At 44.4% G+C, this 26,057-nt stretch overlaps 1 protein-coding gene across 1 annotated transcript in view; it reads right to left on the bottom strand.

The window, feature by feature from the left end:
• The window catches only part of LOC307238296 (contactin-associated protein-like 4), a gene marked incomplete at both ends in the record, with an annotated part of 114,322 nt that overhangs the window by 63,097 nt on the left and 25,168 nt on the right, over window positions 1–26,057 (bottom strand). Inside the window, 3 exons of the mRNA XM_080011229.1 lie at window positions 610–813; window positions 1,521–1,668; window positions 6,163–6,356. Coding sequence (XP_079867355.1) covers window positions 610–813; window positions 1,521–1,668; window positions 6,163–6,356 — 546 coding nt within the window. The remainder of the gene's footprint in view (window positions 1–609; window positions 814–1,520; window positions 1,669–6,162; window positions 6,357–26,057) is intronic.

Raw genomic sequence — 26,057 nt, forward strand, 5'->3', positions numbered from 1 at the left:
CTGTATTTGTGGAAATGTATCAACTTAATTATTGTAAAAACCTAACACTGTGAGAAAATAAACTTTGGTGCTTGTTTCAACTCAGTGCTCACTCTAATCGCTGTTCTAGCCCAGACCCGGCCCACTGCTCTGAGCTAATTGGTCTGACTCGGCCTGCACCAATCACTCGCTCCCCCAGCCTGCCCAGTGCTGAAGTCAAGGACTCCGAGTCTGAGTGAGTGAGTGAGTGACAAACGTCTGTAGCTTCAAGTCAGCAACTCGGGTTGCGACTCACTCACTCATTACTCGTTCACCCAGCCTGGAGCTGAAGGCCTGACTCGAGCTGCCACTGCACAGCATTCCATAACCCACATCCTTGCCACAGCAGGCCACAGTCAGTAACTGTCCATGAATTTTAATTTGTCCCTTTTTAGTAGTTTACTACTGCTCGATTCTGATTGATCATAAAATGTATGTACATTCAAATTAAAACCAATTTAAAATAAACATTTTGCCCTTGTTAATTGAAGGATGAACATGCACTGTGCTTGAGAGTGCCTTTTCTACTGTGGGAAATAGAGGCACGCATTCGGGCATGTACCGCAGGAGCGGCCGTGACCTCTATGGTACCTTGTCTGATAAGCAGTCGTAGTTTTCCTCGGGCTAACTCCAGACTCAGGCTTCGTTCCTCGTATCCCTCTGCATGAAGCAGTATCCCGGAATTCCTCATGGTTTTGAACTTGAGGGAAAGGGCCTCTCTGGCCATCTCCCTCGGTCGGAGATTCCACCTGTACAACAAGCTGCTGGTGCCATCCAAACTCACCACATCAGAGTCTAAAAGAAACAGACACAGAAAGGATTATGGTTAAATTGTCACAACAAGAAAGGCACGGATTACCAAAATACATTAAGCTACATTAAGTCAAATTTAAGTAAAGGACTGAAATGAATGAAATTGATGTAAACAAACTCAGACTTTCCCCCTCCTTCCTCATGCTCTCTAACAATAAATTATTTAACTTCAACCTAAGATGGCTGAGAAGCACAGGGTCACAGAGAATAATTTCATTAAGAAATACTTGCGCAAGTAAAAGCAGCGACGATAGATTGGGGAGATCATTCTCAGGGCAAAGGGCAGCATTTAGCCATCTTTATTTTGGTAAATTAGATGTTGGCAGAAATGTTGCTGATTTAAGATTTTAAAAGACGCAGCTGTCACTGACTACTGACAATGACCGACTAATGTTAAAATGTCTGAAATCTGTTGAGTTTGGACCCAATAATTTCCGAAAAGAACAATTCTGAGAAATTGAAATAAATAAATAAATAATGAATGACTTACAAACACAATACATGTCTGTGATAGAAAGAAGTTCATTCCATTAAATCTTGTTTTTTAATTTGATGCATAGGATTTGTGAGGTTAAACAAGAGAATACATTTGTCAGATAATCTCCAGGATATTTTTGTTGGTGTGGTGTTCGGGAAAAACAAAGTGTTCGTCTTGTAAGCCACTGTTTTTTGCTTTTACGCGTGCTTACTGTAAGGACAGCCGAACGTCTCCAGTCTGAGTCCGATCCTCCCGCTGGAATTCCAGTCCAGTGGAACCAGACGGAGGAAGCGAGCGATTACTGGGTGCTGCAGTTTGTACTGGACCACGCTGTCTGCATTACTGTTACCAGGGAAAGACTGCAAGAGGATAGAGTGTTAGCAAGCTGTCTGCCTGTCTGCATATCCCTGAAAAAGACTGGGTGAATATACACTCTGCCTGTCCGTTTTTCTCCGTCTACATGCTCATCTTTATGTCTGTCCGTCAGCATAACGTCCATTTGAGTCCCCATTCTTTAACCGCACGGTCTCCTGTATATTCTCACATAAGCCATTCTGTATTTCTCGAGGATAACAGCTATTAGCTTTGAACACTTGTACATATGCAGAATGCGAACCTCGATTCAGGTGATTGGTTCCTCGGCCGATTGGAAAATGAAGCAAATGAAGATTGGGTCGTTGGCGACGTGGTTCCCATCACGGTTCACAGATTTCTGTGTAATAATTTTCTGCTTGATCCTTAAAGGCAACTTTATAGGCAGTGAACAACTGTGTGTGTGTGTGTGTGTGTGTGTGTGTGTGTGTGTGTGTGTGTGTGTGTGTGTGTGTGTGTGTGTGTGTGTGTGTGTGTGGTTGGGGGGTATCCTAAATACAGTATCCTAAATACTGTTAATGAGCTCTCTCTCCCTCTCTCCTTTTTACTCTGTCTTGACACATTTAGAAATTAAAGGAAATTGTGTCAGTCTAACATTTTAACGTGTTTTATCTCAGGTGTGACACCTTTTTACCCGACATGTGACCAAGTCCCTGTTATCCAAGTCACAAGTAAGTCCCAAGTCATTTTTCCTTGGGCAAGTAAGTTAAGTCAAATTAAGTCAAGTCAAGTCCTTAGTTAAGGTCCCAAGTCCCAAGTCAAGTCAGTTTTTTTCCCAAGATACTGCAGTCTTAAATGTAATATCTGGTCTTTAAAAAGAGAAAATACAAGGTATTAGGTCCTATATAAACAGGGCAACCACCCTGAATGTATGCCTTCTCCTGCCAGTAAACAACCTCTCCCTCACCAAGACTCCTGCTGGGCCTTCTCATGGTCACAAGTTAACTGGGTGTCTTGCGACCCCAGGCGAATCACAGGGCACAAGACTATTCACCAGCGGCTGGGCTTGGGTGGCAGCTGCTCTCGGCAGACCACTTTGTGACTGAGCACCCCTATTTAGGAGCCACACTGCCCACCCCAGCTGGGTAGGGGCCTAGAAAAGGTGGCCTAAACATTGCCCACTCAAAACTAGATAGGGAACTGTTCCTATTGGGACATTCCACTCAGCGGTCAAAATAAACAAAATAAAATTCTCTGGACATTGTTGGGCTGTCTTGGTTGACACGCCTCTTCAGTGTAGCGGGATGTCGAGTACAGTACCTGTGGAATGGCAGACCGGGGTGGTGGATCCCATTTTTAAAAAGGGGGACTGGAGGGTGTGCTCCAATTATTGGGGTATCACACTACTCAGCCTCCCGAGGAAAGTTTACTCCAGAGTGCTGGAAAGGAGGCTCCGGCCGATTGTCGAACCTCAGATTAATGAGGAGCAATGCGGATTCCGTCCTGGAGGTGGAACAGTGGACCAGCTCTTTACCCTTGCAGGGTTGCTGGGGGGGTTGTCGGAGTTTGTCCACACCTCCCGTACCTGGTGGCAACCAACCTACAGCGACCAGCCTTTTGTGCCTCTGATAAATTTCTCACTGATCTTAAAATATTTTGTGTATCTGGAGAATTCTCGAACATCAATATGTTTCTTTTAGCAAGAAAATAATCCAACCATCCAATAAATCTCAGCATCGTCTTGACTAGCTTATAGTTCTGATACCCCAGAGCACTCTGATAGAAAATAATTCATTTGCTCAACTGACCCCGCCCCCCTCCACTGGTGTGAAGGGATCAGTTCTTACCACTATTCTCACTTCTACCGGCCCTCCTCCTCATCCCCACAGCTTCCTCCCATTCATCCTCTGCCTCTGTAATCACCACAAGAGTTTCACCCTCACCTCTTTTTTTTTTTTTAATCAGTTAATGCCTCATGCTTCTCTTTTTCAACACAGTTTACCTCGCAACCAACCTGCTCATCTGGCCTTTTAATTTCACCTGTCCCTTTTACACCTGTCTGTGTGATCTCATCCCCACCTGTCACTGCACACCCCTCTGGCTCTGCGTGCCCCTCCGCCACGATAGCATTTTGAGCATCCTGTTGTGGTGTGGGGGTGGTATGGTTTAAGCAGCCACACCTGTCTTGGTCAAGGTTAATTGGGCCCAGGAGCCGTGTGGCTGTATAACTGTTGCATGTTAGAGTAATCTTGTAATCTTGCTTCACCTTGTCCACTTGTTACAATAAAAGTGGTGTGCTTTCTGTGTCTCTGTGTTGGGGGGCCCTGAAAACATAACACGGAGGCAAAACTGCTACGCCTGAGTAGGTCTCTTGCCACTATTTATAGGGATGCTCTGATCCTGGTCTGACTAGGCCTCTTTCCCATCTGCTTAGAACATGGACATGCCAATCTTGTATGTCCGAAATCGCCATCAATTAAACAGCACACGCGCTCCATACTGGCATAAGAAACACTAAGAAACACTACCACCGCCTTGTTCATTCTTGCACCATGACTTAAATTTTCAAACCCTACCTGCTCTCCTACTCTTTTAAGAATGTCCTCTACCCTAATGCTGCTGTCCTGTACACAACCAAATGTGGGAGCGTGATTTGCTCCAATCCACTGATTGATAGGCCATTCCAGTGCAGCTTTACCTGGCCTGACACCACGCCAAGCCCCGGCACACCGTATTGCACCAAAACTAGTTAGACCACTAACAGTATACCACAAAAATGAAAATATTAGACTTCCCCAGAGAGAGACAAAGAGAGGCAGACCTGCCTTGGAGAGGAGAGGCTACAAACACTTCCTTCCACACACTAAGCTGGAGGAACATGATGAAGCCTTACTTACCCTTTGAAACAGGCTTTGGACTAACAGGGTTTGTGGTTAAACAGGTTTACAAACTGTGAGAAACAGCTGTAAACTGACGACTAGGTGACCACCACTGCAGGAAAGGTATTTTTGTTGAGTGTAGTGTTTGTTTATCACCAAGTATTTTTTTCAGTCACACTGTTTCTAAATATACGGACAAATCGCTGGTCACCAACAAATCCCTGGTCTTACGTCACTTAGAGTGATGTTGTCATTATGTTCTGCCATCTAAGCAAACCGAAACAAAATGAGCCCTCCAAATCTTTACGCTCCTAATCTCAACATTGTGGTAGGTTAAAAACATGTTGTAAATGTAGGAGGCGTAGCAGCAAGGCTCTTCCAGTCATTGTAGGTCTATACAGTCCAATTGACTGGTTCTACAGCAACTAGAGTCCTTTAGAATGATGGTAGCTCTAGCCAATAAATACAGAGCACCAGTGTATCTCTAGGACATGCTGACATTAAGTGTATTCTAGTGAGAAGGGCAGCCAATCCTCCATTGAGAGGCAAAGGACACTTATGCCGCTAGAAATACACAAAGCAGGATGTAAGGATGTTTCAGTAATTTTATTAACCATAATCGAGGCTAAATGTCAGCTAATTAATGTCCCGACTTCCCTGCCATTCTGCTCTACACTGTGCTAATGTCTCAGCACAAACACCCACAACACCACCTTGAGTGAGTAAAGAGATATTTGAGAGTGAAATGTAGACAAATAAGTCACAGTAGGGCGGGGCGGCCCACAGTTACAGCTATTAAAGTGTCACAGCTGGGAACCTGTTCCCAGTCCACACATCAGAGTTTTTTCTGCTGGATTTAGTGTAAAATGAAACACAGGCAGACAATACCACAAGTTTTCCTGACGCCTGACTGCTTTTCCATCCTGCTCTGACTTCTTCGATGGAGACTAAACTGCTTGGCAGCAGTTCTGTCCAGTCAGCATGTCCATCCATTATCCAGACTTAATGAGAGATTTCCCTTCAGCAGGCTCAACATGCCAAAAACAGGGTTGCAAACTCGTATGCAACACTTGTAAAACAGATTTTGTAATGACTGAATGTAACATATTTTAATGGCAGCAGTAAATGTATTAACTACTGTCTATTCCCAATTAAATCAGACTATATAGGACACTACTCCACCTTCTTGTAAAACTATCTTTACCACACTGATTATGTTATAAGAAAAAGTCCAACTCTACCGCTGAGGAGTTGTTTAAAGAACGAAACTCAATCACGTATTTTTCCCAGCAATATTTCTATTTGTGCATTTCTTCCCCTCCACTACCCACTACCCACAACCCATAACTTTTGTTCTTGAGAAAAGAGCCTTCACAAATCACAGTCCTTTGATGAATGCCAATTGTTGCTAAAATACATGAGTATGCCTGTTTGTGTTGGTTTACACAGGTAAAGCCCATGCAACACACCATGACATGCAAACCAAAGAGTAGTAAGGAATGCTCGAAGAAGAAGATATTTGCTCTTGGCTAACATATCGGCACGGACCCTGAACATGCAGTCTCCGTTGTTTATGATCAATTATTCTGTAATAAGTTTACGATCACTCGCTAATTAGGTCTACTAAGGTATTAAAGCATGTAGTAAAGCACAGCAGCTCACCTCGATACTGTCCTCCTGCCGGTACTGTTTCCAGTTGTGACCCGTGTCACTGAACATCAGCAGGTAGGAGCTCAGCCAATCAGAGCTGCCGTAGCGACCCTGCGTAGCCACAGCGGTGATTTGGGTCCGACCCCCAAGGTCCACCTCCAACCACTGGTACCTGTCAGAGCTCAGAGGAGACCACCCTCCTGCTCCTGAGAGAGAGAGAGAGAGAGAGCACGAGAGAGAGAGAGAAAGAAAGAGAGAGAGAGAGAGAGATTTTTGATATTTAAAAAACATTTATTTACATATTTTCAAAGGATATCTCCAACCATATGCATTTAAAAAAGACAATTCAACATCCAACATAAAGAAACAAAAAAGTAAATTGAAAATATTCAAAAAAAAATAAAAAATAAAAATAAAATAAATAGAGAACAGCAACAAAAGAAAACAGCAAACACATACACATAGAGCACATGATTACAAGTGTTACATAAAAATGGGGCTAAAGAAAAGATTTACCTCCACTATAGAACAGATGACATGGGAAAAGCACCACTGTTGTGTGAACTCATCCAGGCTATTCATCAGTTTGTGGAACCTAAAGTCCACCCAGACCCAGGCCCTCACTAGAGCTACAAAGAGGACGGCTACTTCCGGGTTAGATCTGCTCTCCACCATCGTCTTTTTACACTTATAGTTTGACAGCTTTGCTATCCCCTGCAAGAAATTCAGCTGTTTCCATTTAGTAGCAGTTTTTTTGTAACCTGCACTAAAAATAAAAGCAACATTGGACCATTTTCACTCAATGCAACAAAGAGTTATTTTAGCATGACAAATAAACATTTTATTCTCTGACATTCAATGTAACAGTGAAAATTTTTTTCCGTTGCTTCACAGAAAGGACACTGTTTTGGGACAGTTGGGTTAAAAACATTGACGAAAGAGTCTCGACACTGTGTCCCGCCCTTCTGGTTCAATTGTTTTTGTTCAAGACTTTGACAGTGTTTGTACAGTATTTTGCCTTTCACCATGTACAAGTCCACTTCTTTTCTGTGTTGGGAAGTTCCATTGCCGTAGTCTGAAAGTCTTTTAATCCCCCTGTTTAGAATGTCTCTTCTGTGTCATGTGGATCGGAGGTTTAGCAGATGAGCTGCTCCCTGGGTGCTGGGCCTGCTGCATCCGTTATGTGGCGTAGCGTGATGTTCCCGGTGGAAACCAGTCTCTGGGAAATTCCTGGTGTGTGGTTATACTACACGTCAAACCTGGCTCCATGGATCAGAGGCTCCTCCAGTAACCAGTGCAGGCAAGATGCAGGTTCCAACCTTTTCCATTTAAAAAGAGACCATGTTTTCAAAAGCCTCCAATGAAAAGGAGGCAAAATGCCTATTTTAAAGGACCTAAAATCTGTTAAGAACAGATAAAAATCCAGCCCAAGCCCTCCTATCCTTCTTAAAATGATGCTTGATAGCTGCCTCCACAACTACATCACTAGTAGCAGAGATGTAGCGCTGAATGAATTGCAGCCGAAAGGTTGCAATTCTGCTGTTAAAGTGGATCAGCCCCTGTCCTCCTTCCTCTTTGGGTAAAAACAAGACACTCTGTGGTACCCGGTGGAGTTTGTCCCAAAAAAAATTAACCATTAGAATCTTTCTAATCAGACCTGCAGGCGGCTCCAGACAGGCTACCCTGTGCTACAGTACAGAGGCCCCAGGCTGATTAAAACCCTTCCTCTACAAGACATCCTCAGTATTTCACTTGGCCAATCTCCCCTCGACTTTTTCTGTCACTCCTTCCCAGTGTCTCTTCATTGTCTGTTGGTTTCCAAGGTAAACTCCTAAATATTTAAAACCAGTCCTACTTCAACTGAGACCTCCTGGTAGTTTAGGAAGTCCAGTGGGGCAGCTCCCAACAACTAACGCATTACTTTTCTCCCAGTTAACCTTTGCTGCTGAAATGGTTCCAAAATCTTTTACTATTTTTACCAGTTTTACAATGTCCTCTTTTTTGTTTGTAAGGACAATGATATCGTCAGCATAGGCTGAAAAAACATATTTCACGCTAAAATCTGGTAAAAGCAGCCCTTCTTAAGCATTTTGGATCTTTTGTAACATGTGTTCAATGGAGAGTGGGTACAACATACCAGATAATTAGACCTGGAGTCGGCTACAGACAGGCTACCCTGTCTGTCCCGGATCCCCCTGTGCACATTAAAAGGCTGACTCAGACCTCCATTGATCTTCAATACACTCTCAATGCGAGTTGCTAAACCCAATGAACTAGAGACATCCAAAATGTCCTGAATAAGTGAAATATTGTCTATGATGGACCTACCAGGCATGCAGTACATCTAGTCCTGATGAATGACCTCTGTCATTACCTTCCTAAGTCTGTTTGCCAGAACCTTGGACAGGAGCTTGTAGTCCATCCAGAGCAGAGATACTGGTTCTTTATGTCTTGGAGGTTGCCATTTTTTGATAAAAGGGTTAAAACCACCCCCCTGCAGCTCGGAGGCAAAACCATTATATTAAAACTTAATTAAAAACAACGAAAATATATTTGTTTAGTTCCTCCCAAGAAGATTGAAAAAACTCTGTAGGAAGCCCATCTATGCCTGGGGGCTAGCCCCCCTCCATGTTCTGAAGTGTGATGTACACCTGGAGCTCTGGAGCTCCTCTTCACCTCCTGCTCCCCTCCACCTCCATGTTAGTCTCCCCAGAGACCTGGGGCAGGTTGCCGCAGAATGAGTAAAACAACTCTTCATCCTCCACAAGCTATGGCTTGTTAATGACGAGGGCCCGGAAAACTGTGTTTCTGAGATAATCACACCCAAATTTTCCAAGGGCTCAACGTCTTGTTTACAGAAGTGACATCACCTTTCTTATTCGCGTGTTACGCTGCCTAGACAACAATGAATCCAGGTGTATGTATAAAACACATACGATTTAAAGGTTGAACTCTGGATGAGATTAACAAGAAGCTGGACATGCTTGGTCAACTTCTCAGAGACATTACAGAGATCAAAGCCAGCCTTTATTTCCTGCACTGCACAGTTAGCGAGATGCAAAAAGACAACGCAGATCTAAAAACCTCCGCAAAGCAAAAAAAAATAATGAAAGCGACTATCCTGAATATACAGTCCGGAAGTATGCGGGACAAGCTCATCTTTTCTGGGAAAGATAACAACACCCACTTTCTCAGCACCACCCTGAAACTCCCCACGGACACCGCGAAGCGGATCACCTTCCACCAGGTTCACTCATTGGGACAACGCATGGGGAACCGTCCCCGCTCCAGCATTGCCAAGTTTGAACACTTTCCAAGCACAAGGAGCTGGTTAAAAGCAAAGGACGAAAACTGAAAATAACCACGCTTGGTATGAACAACCTATTCCCCCAGGAGATCAACGACCGGTGGAAGGTGCTGAAGGAGAACCGGCAGAAGGGTAAACGCGTATTTATGGTTGTTGATAAACTATATATAGATGGTCTGTTATTCCAAGGCTTCTCCACCACACCCTGGTTATTTTGATCATTATGCATCTATTCTTGTAATTCTGGTATTTATATAATGTGAGATGTAGAAATTAGCATGCTATCTATGTCAGGATTTAAAATATCATATTGCTCACTCTCATCATCTCACCCTCCTTATCCCCCCTCCCTACGTATCTCATCATCTCACCTCCCTAATCCCTGTCTCCCCACTTCTCCCATCACTCTCACTCTATTGTCTCTCATTATATGTATGTCTAATCCTGCAATGATCTATGTTTATCTTTGTCTACTTGTCATTTGTTTGTGTAGATATGTATCCCTACAAACTTCCTGCAATACTAGGACAGTAAAAAGGACTGTAAAAGAGGAAATCCCAGACTTATCTATGGGAAAGCATGGGAACGGTAGTATAGCTATTGCCTTGGATGCACTGTGCCATTACCCCCTAACTAACTTCAATGACACCCATTAAGTCTGTTAGTTGGAATGTGGACGATTATTAACCTCCATTATTAAAAGACTTCAGATTTATATATATATATAAAATTGGGGCCTGCGTGCCACATATCACAATGGACAATAAAACTCTCGCCAGCGCATCACGGTCAGAAAGACTCCTCCTTCCCTTAACTCTTCCCTGTGGAAAGAAACCCCCACAAGTGGCGCCTGAGCAGAGACCTGGGAGGGGCAGGGTGCAGGGTAAAAGGCGTCTCGGAGTCGATCTGCGGGCTGCAGAAATGACTCGCTGAACTGGAGGAAGCGCGGGAGTACCTCCGCTACCAGCTGGGGCACATCCTTGCCAAAGTGAGCTCCCTGGTGCAAGCTGTGACAGCCTGCTGCCACTAACTGGGAGCCGGCCAGAGGTCCAGACCCGCATCTGTCCCCAGGACCCACGTGGGATTGCTGGGTCTCCAACCGGTCGCGGTGCTCCAGAAGACAATGTCTGGGGGGGCGCTATGTCCGACCCCAGGACCTACGCAGGATTGGCCAGGTTCTGTGGTGCCGTGGGATGCTCTCTCCCCTTCCCGTGCTGTCCCCTCTCTGTCCCCCCTCAGCTCCCAGGGCGATGCTGCTGCGGGAAATCAGGGAGCTGGGCAGACGCAGACGTCTGGGGATGTGGATATTCACACGTATTCGATGGTCCGGCTCGAAATTCGTCACAAGGGAAAAAAGCACAGGATACTTTTCCCGTCTGCGGCACTCTCTGATTTTTGGCACAGATTGGCCAGGGTTTGACACGTTAGTGAGAGAGGCTGGGGGAGTGCCTTCAAGGTCTTGCGTGGCACACAGTGACGCTGAGGGGTCGTCGCCGAGCGCGACAGGTGCTGGGGCGGCGAGATCCCAAGAAAGGTCTCCCCTGGTCTCTTTAACCTTCCCAATCAACGATTTCCCGCTGAAGTAGCCGCAAGAGGCCACCCTCTGCAGGGCCTTTGAGGGGGTAGTTAAAATCGATGGGGTCACACCCAGACGCCGTGCTCCCTCACCCGTATTTTTCGGTGATTAGGGACAGGTTATATATGAGCTGTGACACTCAGACAGAAGAGGCGATAACTCAGTTGTTGGTGCTGAAGGGCCGCCGGGAAATGCTCTTCCAGGCAGCTCACCATAACTCAATGGCTGGTCACCTCGGTCACGAGAAAACACTACAGCGGATAATGGCCCACTTCTATTGGCCGGGCATTTGGGCAGATGTGCGTAAATGGTGCGCTGTTTGTCCTGAGTGCTAGTTAGTCAACCCTGTCGCTACATCAAGAGCGCCGTTGAGGCCCCTCCCCCTAGTCAAGGTCCCTTCGAAAGACTCGGTATGGACCTCATCGGGCCATTAGACCGCAGTTCCCGTGGGTATTGTTTTTTGTTATTCCTAGTGGATTAGGCAACTCGGTACCTAGAAGCAGTGCCCCTGTGAAATATTACGGCCAAAAGTGTGGTGCAGACGTTGTTTCGGGTTATCTCCAGAGTCGGAATTCCAAAGGAAATTCCAGGGCACTACCTTTATGTCACGTACACTTCAGGAACTATATGAGTTACTGGGCGTCCGCTCAATTCGGACCAGCGTTTACCATCCCCAGACTGAAGGCCTGGTGGAGCGGTTGAATAAAACGCTGAAAAACATGATTCGAAAGTTTGTTCACGACGATAGCCGAAAGTGGTTGTTTGCGGTGCGGGAGGTTCCCTAGGCTTCCACGGGATTTTCTTTCTTTGAACTCTTCTTTGGCAGGAGACCCCAGGGGGTGCTAGACCTAATTTAAGAAAACTGGGAGGAAGGTCCTAGCACCAGTAAGAATGAAATACGTACAGTATGCTATGAACCTGAGAGCAACGTTACAAGAGGTAGTGTTATTTCATTCTCCATACAGATGAAAAAGAAAGGACAAGAATGCTAAAATGAACTCAAACAACGACTCAAACAAATTAGATCCGGACAATAACATCTCAACTTGATAATATCATCCATCAAAACACACAATTCCTCATGCAAGGAACAAGAGCAAATTATTTTGAATTCATTGACAAATCAGGTAAATTTCTTGCCAATCAATTGAAATAACGATAGAGAAAAAACACTTATTACAGCCTTCAAAGATCCACAGGGTATCAATAACAAATGTAGTGACTTTTATAATAAGCTATATCACTCTGAAAATGATTCTAATATCTCAAACAAGCTCATTTCTTGATGATATTGACCTTCCTAAACTTTCGACAGAGTAGGCTACCACCTTAGATCAACCACTTACTCTAGAAGAACTGAGGAAAGCTGTCTTCTCTATGCCCAAATATAAATCACCTGGATCAGATGGCGACCCAGTAGAATTCTAAACACTTCTGGCCACTTATATCCCCATTAGAGATTAAGTCAACCTCCACCATGCCCCCACACATGAATACCGCTCTCATTTTGGTTTTGCTCAAACCCATTAAGGACCCAAACCTCACCTCCAGTTATAGACCCATAAGCATTATGAATTGCGACCTTAAGATTACCAATAAAACACTAACCAACAAAATTGAAAAAGTAATTCCATTTACAATTTACCCAGACCAAACAGGCTTGACACTCATCCAGCAATAGGCGTCGTTTATTCAGTCTGATCAGCATATCTCAAAGGAATAACTTAAATTCTGTTATTGCCTCTTTAGATGCCAAAAAATATTTGACAGAGTTAATTGGACATGTCTCTATTCAATCCTCAGCAAATTTGGCTTTGGAGAATCACTTATTCAATGGATCATCGATCTGGTCGCGCTTCGCCTTTCTCTCCCAGTGCCAAAACTTACACTCAGCACATACACCACACAATAGGCCTAGGGCTTGCGGGATGGGTGTGGATGCGGAGAGCAGCTGCCATCTCGCCTGTCACGCTCCTGCCCCAGCGGGATTTTCGTCTGTCCCGAGATTTTTATCACACTCATATTAGCTTAGAACACATACACTCGCACACTAATCCTACCCTGAACAACACTCCACAAGACCAGGGTCTGCGAAGCAGGAGGGGTGCAAGTGATTCAGGTTCGACTTGCCTGAAGGACTTGCACCCCCAGCCCCACAATTTTAACTGCAAAGGCCAACAGCACACATTGAGCACTGGGGTTTTCCGGGTTGGCGGGTCGCTGGGTCAGTGTGGGGGCATGGTTGGCCAGGGGTTGGCTGCGTAGGCCCCCCTGCCGACTGGGCTGAAGTCCTGGTGGTTTGCGCCTGGTGGCGTAAGGTGTGCTGCAACCTGGCGGGGCTGTAGAGAGCGCCACCGGGTGCCTTCCAGGGTCCCTGGGGGGTTTGCTTGCTATTGTGGGTGTGGGTTGGAGCGTGGGGGGCAGCTGTCTGCCTTTTGTTCCTGCTGTGCGGCTTCTCTGCGACGGATGCCCCGGGATGGTGGAGGGCTCTGGCAGCCTGCGGTCATCGGCAGGCGGGGTGGGGGGGTCCAACATTCAGGTGTCCCGCGCTGAGCACACTCTGCTATGTGGACGGGCACTTGCTGTTCACGCCGGGTGGGGCGTCTAGTCAGCCGAAGTGGGGTGGATCCCGCCAGCTTGCCTGCAGGGTGGGCGGTTCAGGCGGGGTGTCGGTCGGTCTGCACAGGTCCTGGATCCGTGCCTGGAGCCCGCGACCCGGGTTCTGTGCCTGCGGCTACTTCTTGTGCCCGCACTTGGGGGTGGGTTGTATGTGTGCGCCCCTAGGGTGTGGGGTCTCCTCTTGCTCCCTGGGACTGGGTTATGCTCCACAGCCCATGGGATAAGTCATGTACACTTACCAGTGGACTCTTTACACACATACACACAAGCACACACCACCACACCTGCTTCGAATACACCCCAGCACCCTCCTGGTTGCATTCCTCTCCTTTCCTCCCTCATAACAGAGATCATGACAGGAAGAGACCGCGTGACCAGTTCCAGTTTTCCTGGACCTTATAATGTTAAAACAATGTTTCTGTTTTTGTGTAAATGTTGTTTGGTTCTATGTTTATTTGTCTCACCCATGGTAATTCTACCCCTCTTGGAGTAGTGATCAGGTGTTTAGAGACCCAAATATGATAAATACTTTTCCAAAGAGGGGGGTTGGTGGTGGTTCTCTATAACCAAAAACTGTGCTCTTGTCATCCTACAGGTAATCCACAGGACAGAGTTATTAGAGCAGTTCTTGATGATTTAAGAATTAATAAAGATTTGCATTGCAGATTGAGAACTTGAACTCCACTTGCAGACTATCTCTGTCCTAGATGCAATGGCATACAAATGTGACCCACTGCAGCAAAACCCGCTGTCTCGCGCCTTTCTAAAACCGCCAGGAGCAGCCAAGTTCCTTTGTGGTTTTTTTTATCTCTCAATCTATTTTGAAAACCGATTTTGATTTTTAAATAGTAGAAAAATGTTAAACTGTGGAGGTAAATATACCTGTTAGATTACATGTGGAAACGCAGTTCACTTACCGAGACGCTGAATAGCGCTGAACAACGCCGATTGATCGTTTTATTTTAAGCGACTGTCCAGGTGAAGATCATTCATCTATATTCCATGTGATGTGAAGTCACAGTGTGGAACCCTTTTGATAGAGTTCAACCTTTAAATCATACTACTTTTACACACACACACACGGAGACATCATTGTTGAGGGGGTGTGTAACAACGTCTACCATAGAAGAAGAAAACCTGACGTCACTGACGTCACTTCCGTAAACAAGACGAGGATCCGGTTTCACTTGTCTGTGAAAACTTTAATTTCCCTGTGTTGTTATGGATTACGAGAAGCGGGTGGAGAAAGATCTAAATCACATCGTGTACCTTAATCTGACCATTGCGATAGATCCAAGTCAGTTTAAGCAGCGCGTACTGGACTTCATTTTCCGCGATGACAGTCAGTTCTCTGACAGCGACGCTGTCGCAAGAACCACCGTAGGATATGGACGATACACCCGTTGTTGTTACAACGGAAAAAGTTGATGAAGTCCGTTGAGGTTGGTGATTGATCAGATTTCAGATTTTCCGAGACTCATATTATTGATAGACTCCACATATTGTTGTGTTGTCCGTACTTTTAAACTCTAAAACAATTCCACTTTTATAAAACATGTATATTCATATATATATATATGTACATGTATATTTTTTTTTAACAAAAATAGTTGTGAGTTAATGACGCTGTTTAACATTACCTCAAAACACAGTGATTGCCCCATTCAGCAGTATGTTAGGTAGCCATGTGGCTTTGTTTGTCCCCCAACACCATTTGCATTCTGGGAGCTGGCTGAATGAACCAAGTGTGGGGGAAACTTTGAAGTTGATTATCTCAGAAACATGGTTTGCCACACCCTTGTCATTACCAAGTCATAGCTTTAAAAATATTTGCTTGATTTGCACAAGTGACATCTTGTTTGGAAGCTCTGATTCCCCACTTTCAAATGATGCGGGAAAAAAGTCGAAAGCCGCCAAATTACCCTTAAGTATGCGGTGGGTCACAAATACTTTTTGTTGTATGCCCAGCATGCTGACAGCACAGGTTGAAAAATAAAAAAGGTTGAACTCTATCAGATCGGTTTCAAATTGTGACTTCACATCACATGGAATATGGAGGAATGATCTTCACCTGGACAATCGCATTAAAGGAAACGTTCGGTATTCAGCGTCTCGGTAAGTTAACTGTGTTTCCGGCTGTAATCTAACGGGAATATTTAACTCCACAGTTTCACATTCATCTACTATTTATACATCAAACTGCTTTGAAAATACAATTGAGAGATAAAAGAAACCACAAAGGAACACGAATCTGGAAAAATCTAATTTTCCATCTGGAAAGGTTTTTTCAACTTATTTGCTGGCTCGTGGCAATTTTAGAAATGCGCAACAATGCAGGGTTTGCTGTAATGGGTCACAATTTTTCTGTTCTTACTATTATGTTTATAAGGCTTTGTAGATGTCTCTTTGGCACAGAATGTTTGGGTCCAAAAATAAAAACATTGAAAGAAAAGTCCTTCCCTAACTGTTGGAACCATTCCTCTAACTGTCTAAACAACCTCTGAGGTCTCAAACACTGGATAAAGAGATGCTGAATTATTTCCCTGACTGAGCAGAAAGGACATCTGTGGCGGACAAAGGGGCAGCATGGTTCCCTTTGTCCGCCACAACATCCCTCCCCCAGCAATGCCAGCTGCCTTTCAGTGAAGAGCCTGGGCAAAAATACTCAGTCCACCTCGAGGCCTTCAGGTGGTAAGAAAGTAAGCCTTCTTCCCTGCTTACTCCAACTCTCCAAGCACTGGGGTTGTGAGGGAAAGAAAACTCCCCACCTCCGCCTGCCACTCCCCAGCAGCTGGAAAGACAGTCACAACAGTCTTGAGGACCTGATGCCAGTTGTTCTTGTGAGCTGCTCCACTGGTGTTTTCATCAAATGTACAAGATTGATACAGCCAGCCTGGCTTGACTTCAGGCTGGCAGAAATATGAGATATGATTAATGTGTTGAAAAGCAACGGTTCTTAAACAACCACATTCCTAGTGTTGCAACAGGGTCCCGGTGGATCTTGAAGACCTGCCAGGCCTTCAAGACAGAAAGATTTTAAAAAGTGTTAGTCCTTTAAAGTCCACCTCTTGAGGCTGCAGCAAGATCAAGTCTTTATCCAATCTAAGACGTCCAGCTTTCCTCAATAAAAGACAAGCTGTATCTTGACAGTTTAGTTCTGGGGTGTAAAGTTGCTTTAGGGCTGCCTGCAGCCTGAAAGCCAACACCTTGTCCTCCATCTTCCACTGGCAGGTACAGAGCAGATGCCTTGATCCAGTGCTGCCCAGACCAGAAAAAGTCAATAATCGTCCTCTGAATGTCTGCTTAGGCCCCTAGGTGGAGGTAGTACTATCAATCTGTGCCACAAAGTCGAGGCAACCAAGTTGTTGGCTACCAGAGCTCTCCCCCTATATGACAACTGGGGTAGCAACCATTTCTATTTAGACAATTGGCACAGACCTTCTCCGCTGCACCTTCCCAGTTCTTCATTTGAAAAGCATCACTTCCTAAAAACTTTGAACCCTTCCTTCCAACACCTGAGAATTCCCGACAGACTGGGACAACCCCACCCTGCCATGGTCCTTTCAAAAAAGGCCTCACTCTTCTCCCAGTTAACCTTTGCTGAGGAGGCTTTTTTATATATTTTTATGCATTCATTGAGTGCAATTATATCATTTTTATTTTTGATTAAAATATTCACATCATCAGCATATGCTGACACGACCAAATGTGGGCTTTAAGTTAATCCAGCTCCTCAGTCTATTTAAAAAGGGTTACAGTTGTCCTGATAGAGGGCAGCCCTGCCTTATTCCTCTTTGGACAGGAATTGGACATATCAACCCTCCTCCCACCTTTACCATGCATGATGGCCCATAATACAGTAACCCTATCCAAGATAAGAAACCCTCTCCAAATCCAAAAGCCCTTAAGGTGGAACAAGAAAACTGTGGTCAACACGATCAAAAGCCTTTTCTTGATCCAAGGATAAAACACCAACATCAATTTTATATTCATTACAAATTTCTATTAAATTTCAAATAAAAAAAAATTGTCCATAATTTATCTATCCGGGATTCAGTACGATTGGTCTCTGTTGATTAGAATCCCCAAGTAGTCTTTAAGTCTGCTGGCCAGTTGCTTGGACAGCAACTTATAGTCCGCACATATCAGGGCCAGTAGTCTCCAGTTCTAAAGGAGCGCCAAATCTCCCTTCTTTGGCAGAAGAGAGAGGGCTGCATGCCGACAGACTGTGGGCAGTGAACCCATCTCCCAACACTCCAGCAGCACATCCAACAGGTCAGATCCCAAACAGCTCCGGAAATGCTTTAAAAAGTCTACAGGTAATTCATCTATGCCTGGTGATTTCCTTGGTTTTAGTTACATTGTTGCAGCTGTTAGCTCCTCCATGGTGATGGGAGCATCCATGACCAGACTCTCTTCCGGGGTCAGCTGAGGCAGGCCTTAAAGCAGTTCTCCAGCGCATTCCTCATTGCACTCCTTTGCCTGGTTGAGGGCAGTGTCTAAATATTCTGCGTGCCTCCTCATCTGAGCTGGGTTGGTCATTTCAGTCCCATCTGCCAGGTGAAGACAGATCATCTGCTTCCTCTCAGACACAGTACTCTCAAGATTAAAAAAGGAGGAGCTAGATGCATCTATATCTTTAATGCTTAAAAACCATGCCCTCACCATTGCCCCCTTTAACATCTAATTTAAAAATAAATGTAACTCCTGTCTTTTTTTCTTCAGTTTAATGTTGTCAGAGTCTCGCTTTAAAGTTGGTTGATTCTCAAAGTCCCTTATTTCTTGCTCTGGAGTGTGAATGGTTTCCCTAACTCTGGTGTTAGAGTGAGCAGTGTACCGCTAGCAGAAGAGACAAACATGAGTCTTCCCGAGCTCCCACCATTGGCTTAAGGAAATAAAATCCTGCCAGAACAATTTAAAATGATTATAGAGTATTTTGTCCTGTAGCAGCCTTGTGTTAAAATGCCAGTATGAGTTGGACTTTGTGCTCGGTGAGAGATGTAAATCCATGGTGACCAGATGATGGTCTGAAAATCCTACCGGGTGAATAAAACTCTTGAGTATTCTGGAGCAGAACTGCTGTGAACATTACATTAAGCAGACGCTTTTATCCAAAGCGACTTACAATTATTCAAACACCGACGGACGCAGCCATCAGGAGCAATTAGGGGTTAAGTGTCTTGCTCAAGGACACTACAGCATGCTAGCAGGAGGAGCCTGGGATCGAACTAGCAACCTTTAGATCACTAGATCACCAGCTCTACCGCCTGAGCTACCATCCCCATGTGAAATATAAATTCTGTCTAATCTCATTGTACTGACCCTGCCTGCTAAACGTTGACCAATGTGTATTGTCTAGTGTGTGCATTTTTTACCCTCCGTGCATCGATAGCATCAGAGTGAGTTACTAATTTCGATAAAAAAACGGTTGACTGCAGATGTGGCTCTTCACTGGTCCTGTCTAAGGTAATATCAATGGTGCTATGCCAGTCGCCCCCAATAACAAAACAATCCCTTTGGTCACACTGTCGTAAAGCTTCTTTTAGTATCTTGAATAATTCTGGTCTCTCTGAGCCTTGGTTAGGGGGTAAATATCATAAAATAATAAAACCTAAATACCTAAACCTAAATAAATAAACCTTCTATACTTTCAAAAATGGTATGTGCTGCGTCTGGGTCTTATCCGCCTCTTTCACGACAGAACAACAGACTCCAACATGGACCCAGCAGCCACTACCCCCATTCATCAGACCATCTCCACCCATGAGGTCCTCCCCCCACACCACCAGCTCATTCTGGCTCATGCTTTGGTGCTGTTTTTCTGCAAAGGGACCAGGACGACTGATCCGTGTAAAGGAAACAATGGATGGGGCCATGTATCGTGAGATTTTGAGTGAAAACCTCCTTCAATTAGCAAGGGCATTGAAGATGAAACGTGGCTGGGTCTTTTAGCATGACAATGATCCCAAACACACCGCCCGGGCAATGAAGGAGTGGCTTCGTAAGAAGCATTTCAAGGTCCTGGAGTGGCCTAGCCAGTCTCCAGATCTCAACCCCATAGAAATCCTTGGAGGGAGTTGAAAGTCCGTGTTTCCCAGCGACAGCCCCAAAACAACACTGCTCTAGAGGAGATCTGCATGGAGGAATGGGCCAAAATACCAGCAACAGTGTGTGAAAACCTTGTGAAGACTTACAGAAAACGTTTGACCTCTGTCATTGCAAACAAAGGGTATATAACAAAGTATTTAGATGAACTTTTGTTATTGACAAAATAGTTATTTTCCACCATAATTTGCAAATCAATTCTTTAAAAATCAGACAATGTGATTTTCTGGAATTTTTTTTCTCATTTTGTCTCTCATAGTTGAGGTTTACCTATGATGAAAATAACAGGCCTCTCTCATCTTTTTAAGTGGGAGAACTTGCACAATTGGTGGCTGACTAAATACTTTTTTGCCCACTGTATATACACATTTTATTCATGTAATAACTTAACTGTGTGGGAAGAGTATGTTTTATTTTAGATTTATTCATACTATTAAAGTGTTTTATAGTCACTGCAAATTAACCTAAAAATACTCAGTCAATTTTACTGTCAAAGTATAACGGGTTTGAATCCGCCCATCTCCACTGACCCACAATCAGATGCAAAACAAGGGAAATTGCACTCAGCAGCAAAACTTTATGGCCATGTTTACGCTGTCATATCATTAGCGCAATATCTTTTGGACGTTGAGACGGGGCAGATAGTGAGGGCAACAAATCCATTCTTTGTAAATTCGCTCCTGGATTTTAATAATCAGACCTACAGGCGGCTCCAAACAGGACCCTTTGCCGCAGTACAGAGGTTACTAAGTTATTAATGACTTAAATTTTTCCTCTGTAAGATATTTTTGGTAATAGTAACTTCCATGTTGCCAACGTCCCCTCTAGTTTTCTGCCATTCCCTCCTAGTTTATCTTCATTGTCAGTTCATCCTCAAGGTAAACTCCTAAATATTTAAAACCCATCCTATCGCAGTTGAGACCTCCTGGTAATTTGAGCCAGCTCCCAACAGCTAACGCATTGCTTTTCAATGCGTTAGTTTTGCAGCTGAAATAGTCAAAAGTCAGTACTATTTCTACCAGTTTTTCAATGCCATGTTTTTTTGTAAGGACAATAATGTCATCAGCATAGGACAATAAAACATATGTGACCCACCGCTTACTTTAGGGTAATTTGGCGGCTTTGAGATTTGTTTTTTTCGAATCATTCAAAAGTGAACAATCAGAGCTTCCAAACAAGGTGTAACATGTGCAAATCAAGCAAATATTTTTAAATATTTGACATGACATGTTAATGACAAGGGTGTGGCAAAACGTGCTTCTGAGATAATCACTTCCAAAGTTTTACCCACACCAGGTTCATTCAGCCAGCTCCCAGAATGCAAATGGGGTTGGCTGACAAACAAACCCTCATGTCAACTTAATGGGCCAATCACTGCTGAATAGGCCAATCACGAACAGCTCAACAACACAACTAATTTGGTTTAAAAAAATATTTTTTTAAACAGTAAGAATATACATGTTTTATAAAAGTGGAATTATTTTGGAGTTTAAAAGTACGGACAACACCACAAAATGTAGTCTATCAATAATATGAGTCTCAGAAAATCTGAAAATCTGTCACCAACCTCAACGGACTTCATCACGTCATCAACTTCTTCTGTTGTAACAACAACGGACGAATTGTAGATCTCAACCGGTGGTTCTTGAAAATATTCCTTTTTCATCATCACATTAAGTTTGAAATCTGCTGTTTGAAATGTTCTCCAAGTCTGGAGTAATATCAGATTCACCGTTGTTGTCGTTTTCCGCGTCGCTGTCGGAGAACTGACTATCATCGTGGAAAATGAAGTCCAGTACGCGCTGCTAACACTGACTTGGATCTATCACACTGGTCAGATTAAGGTCCAAAATGTGATTCAGAGCTTCCTCCATCCGCTTCGCGTAATCCATAAGGATACAGAGAAGAAAGTTTTCACAGACAAGTGAGACCGAAGCACCCCCGCTGAGCTTTAACTGTCTGTTTACGGAAGTGACGTAGGGGCGTGACGCAAAGGGTTTTTCTTCTTCTTCGTTTCACAACAGTGGCTCCGTGTGTGTAAGAGTAGTACGATATAAAGGTTGAATTCTATCAAAACGATTTCACATTGTGACTTCATATCACATGGAATATGGATGAATGATCTTCACCTGGACGCTCGCTTTAAAGGAAATGATTGATCGGTGTTATTCAGCGCTGTTCCGTGTCTCGGTAAGTGAACTGCGTTTTCCCATGTAATCTAACGGGAATATTTAACTCCACGGTTAAACATTGTTGTACTATTTATAAATCAAACTCGGTTTTGAAAATACATTAAAAGATTAGAAAAAAACACAAAGGAGCACGAATCTGGAAAAATCTAATTTTCCTTGAAAAAAGGTTTTTTCAACATATTTGGCTGCTCCTGGCGATTTTAGAATTGCTCGAGATGGCGAGTTTTACTGTGGTGGGACACAGTAAAATCAGGTAAAAACATTCCCTCTAAAACATGTTGGATCTTTTGTAACATTGGTTCAATGGAGAGGGTACAACATGCCATATAATGAGCAGCCCTGTCGGATACCCCTGTGAACCTTAAAAGGCTGACTCATATCCCCCATTTATCTTCAGTACACTCTCAATTCCATGATACAAAACCTTGATCTTCGCAGTGAGACCGAGGCTGAGAGCAATCTTTTCCAAAGTTTTTCACAAGTACTGATGCTCAACCCTACAGTATCAAACACCTTTTGCTGATCTAACAAAATGAGACCAGTAACTAAACCCAATGAACCAGAGACGTCCAAAATGTGCTGAATCAATTAAATATTGTCAAGGAATGACCTAACAGGATTAACTCCTGCAGCTCAGAGGTAAAATCATTTATGAAAAACATTTAAAAAAATCGTAGTTCCTCCTAACAAGTTTTTTAAAACTCTGCTCCCCATCCGAGCTAGGGACCCCTACACCTCCGTGTTGCTTTCCTCAGAGACCTGGGGCAGGTTGCTGGAGAATGAGTTAAACTACTCTTTATCCTCCACATATACACTGCTGTACAGCTCAGTGTAGAACTGTACAGCTCAGCTCTGCTCTCTTAGAGCCCTAAGCTCCTGTCCACCAGAGGAGTACGAAGTGTGGATAAGTCTGTGTGGTGGATGGGGTGGCTTACGTAGCCACACTGGCACCTGAGCAGGGACTCTCCGGTACGGGGAAGGGACAACTTTTTTTTTTTTCATTTTTGTTCTCTGCTCGGTGGGGGGGGGACTGGGCTTTGGCCAGGAATTCTTTCTGGCCTCAGTTTGGTGTTGTAGGTATTTGGTGGATGGGGTGGCTTAAGTAGCCCCACCTGATGCTCGTTGGTTGGGCTACCGAGCATACGGTTTAAAAATCCAGTTCACACTCAGTCAGCATGGGAGCCCTGCATCATGACATGTTCCATTTGCTCATGGCTAATGCCACCTAGCCTCATCGCTACAATAAACTGGTGTTATCAATTGTTTACACATTTTGGTTTGCTTAGCACAGGACCGTGTAAACCCTAACCGGACCTAATGAAAATACAGTACATTGCTAGGATAGCCATGCTGTGAGGATAGCCACTCGAGGAGCATGCAGTGATCTCGCGAGAAGACGGAAGCGGAAGTGAGTAGTGAGCGGAGACCCAACACGGCAGCGCCCTACTACACTAACTAACGCGGTAGCTCCACCTCAGACAAAATAATACAGCAAATAATATTTATATAGAAAGAAAGAGTCTTTAATCGTCACACGACACTCCACAACACATGCTTGCACACACGCACATGCTTGATGGTGGCCGGTGAAATGGCTCCTCTGCTTTTGACCCATCCTGGCTTGTCCTTCCTCCGGGGGCACAGCCAGGAGCAGTGGGCAGCATACGTGGACACGCCCGGGGACCAGGTGATAAGTGTCCATCGCTGGTCAGACGATGATGGGTGCATGTTTTTGGTGGGGGTCCTTACTGACGTGAGGTGGAGGAAACCCCATGTGAACACGGGGAGAACATGCAAACTCCACACAGAAAGGCTCCTGTTTTGGAAGATAACCCGCCGGAGCACGGTGCCAACAGCGCCCCAGGTGGGAATTGAACCCAGGACCTTCTTGCTGTGAGGCAGCAGTGCAATGCACTGCGCCACCGCACCACCATATATATATATATAAAAGGGAATACCACGCGAAACCAAAATTGATATCGATTTTTTTTTATAAAGCCTACGTGATGGAAGAAGACCAGGACCGCAATAATTAAATTTTTACATTTACATTTAGTCATTTAGCAGACGCTTTTATCCAAAGCAACTGACAAGGGAGAATAACATTCAAGCTACATTGCGACAGAGACATTAGTGTAACAATAAATACTGCTAAGTAGTGCTAAGTAATTGTAAGTTAGGAGAGGAGGTACTCTCTGAAGAGCTGGGTCTTCAAGTGCTTCTTAAAGACAGAGAGGGAGGTCCCTGCTCTGGTCATTTTTGGCAGCTCGTTCCACCAACGTGGAACTACAAATGAGAATAACCTGGGTTGCCGTGGTTGTACGGCCGGCAGAGCCAGGCGACGCTCATTTGATGAGCGCAGCATCTGGGGGGTAACGTGCTTTTACAAGAGCATTTAAATAGTTGGGAGCATTCCCAGCAATCACTCTGTAGGCCAGCATAAGAGACTTGAACTTGATGCGAGCGGCTACAGGTAGCCAGTGGAGCTCGATGAGCAGCGGAGTGACATGTGCCCTCTTTGGCTGGTTGAACACAAGTCGCGCCGCCGCATTCTGTATCATCTGCGGTGGCTTCATATTGGGTCAGGTACGGCCTGACTTTTCGGATGTTGAATAGTGCGAGGCGGCAGGACCGGAAAACGGCGGCAACATGGTCCGAGAATGTCAGTTGGTCATCAATAATGACACCTAGATTCCTTGCAGCCTTGGTAGGAACAATAGATAGAGAGTCAATTTTAATATCAATGTTGTGATAAACATTATAATAATATAATATAATCCCGCGAAAAGAAAGAAGACGGACTCAGCAACAGACACTGATGATCTCATACCGGGTGCCGTAGAGGTTAGTGTCTTAATGAGATTAACAAGAAGCTGGACATGCTCGGTCCACTTCTCCGAGACATTACCGAGATCAAAGCCAGTCTTGATTTCCTGCACCGCACGGTCGGCGAGATGCAAAAAGACAACGCGGATCTAAAACCTCCGCAAAGCGTCGCACAGTGGAGATGGAAGCTGTAAAAAAAGAAAATAAAATAATGAAAGAGACCATCCTGGATATTCAATCCAGAAGTATGCGGGACAACCTCATCTTTTCTGTGATCCCAGAGAACAACACCGAGTCCCCAGAAAATATGGTGAAAGACTTTCTCCGCACCGCCCTGAAACTCCCGACAAACACCATGAAGCAGATCACCTTTTACCAAATTCATCGACTGGGACACCGCGTGGGGAACCGTCCCCGCTCCATCATTGTTACGTTTGAACACTTCAAGCACAAGGAGCTGGTTAAAAGCAAAGGACAGGAACTGAAAATAACCACGCTTGGTATGAACAACCTATTCCCCCAGGAGATCAACGACCGGTGGAAGGTGCTGAAGGAGAACAGGCAGAAGGGTAAACGCGTATCGATGATTGTTGACAAATTATATATAGACCAAGACTCAAGATTCAAGAGGTTTATTCGTCACATACATATACATACTTTCATACATATATGCAGTGAAATGTAATGCAACGCACCCGGTGATAACACACAATATGTTCTAGGAAAAATTTATTTCTAATAGACCAACTAATTGACTCCTAAAACGTAATACAGTAAGTCGAATACTTATAGAATAAATTAAAAATATATAGAATAAAGTAAAATACAATAAAATAAAATGAGATAAAATGGAATAGATAGAAGGAATATGCTTATGTTTATGGAATAGGCAATTATGTATATACAGATATGTGCATTAAAGTGGCATGTGAATAAAGTGAGGTAGTGCTTGGGATAATACAGCACAGTATACAACAGTACGGCGCAGCAATACGGCATCACGAACAACCCTGAACAGTGACACAGTATGCGGTACAGTATGCTACATATAGTACAGTAGGTAGTGGAGCCTATAGGTATGGCTCAATGAGGACCCCTGGTGAAGTCAGCATTGACAGTTCTAATGGCTTGCAGGAAAAAACTGTTTAACCGTCTCAGTCTCTGACCGCAGCAGCTGGAACAGTCCGTTGTTTGGGGTGATGAGGATCCTTCATGATCCTGCGGGCTCTGCTACTAAACCTCCTTGTGTATAACTCCTGCAAGGGGTGGAGGGTAGTTCCAG

Source organism: Zeus faber (genome assembly GCF_960531495.2).
Source record: "Zeus faber genome assembly, chromosome: 12".
NCBI classification, from domain to species: Eukaryota; Metazoa; Chordata; class Actinopteri; order Zeiformes; family Zeidae; genus Zeus; species Zeus faber.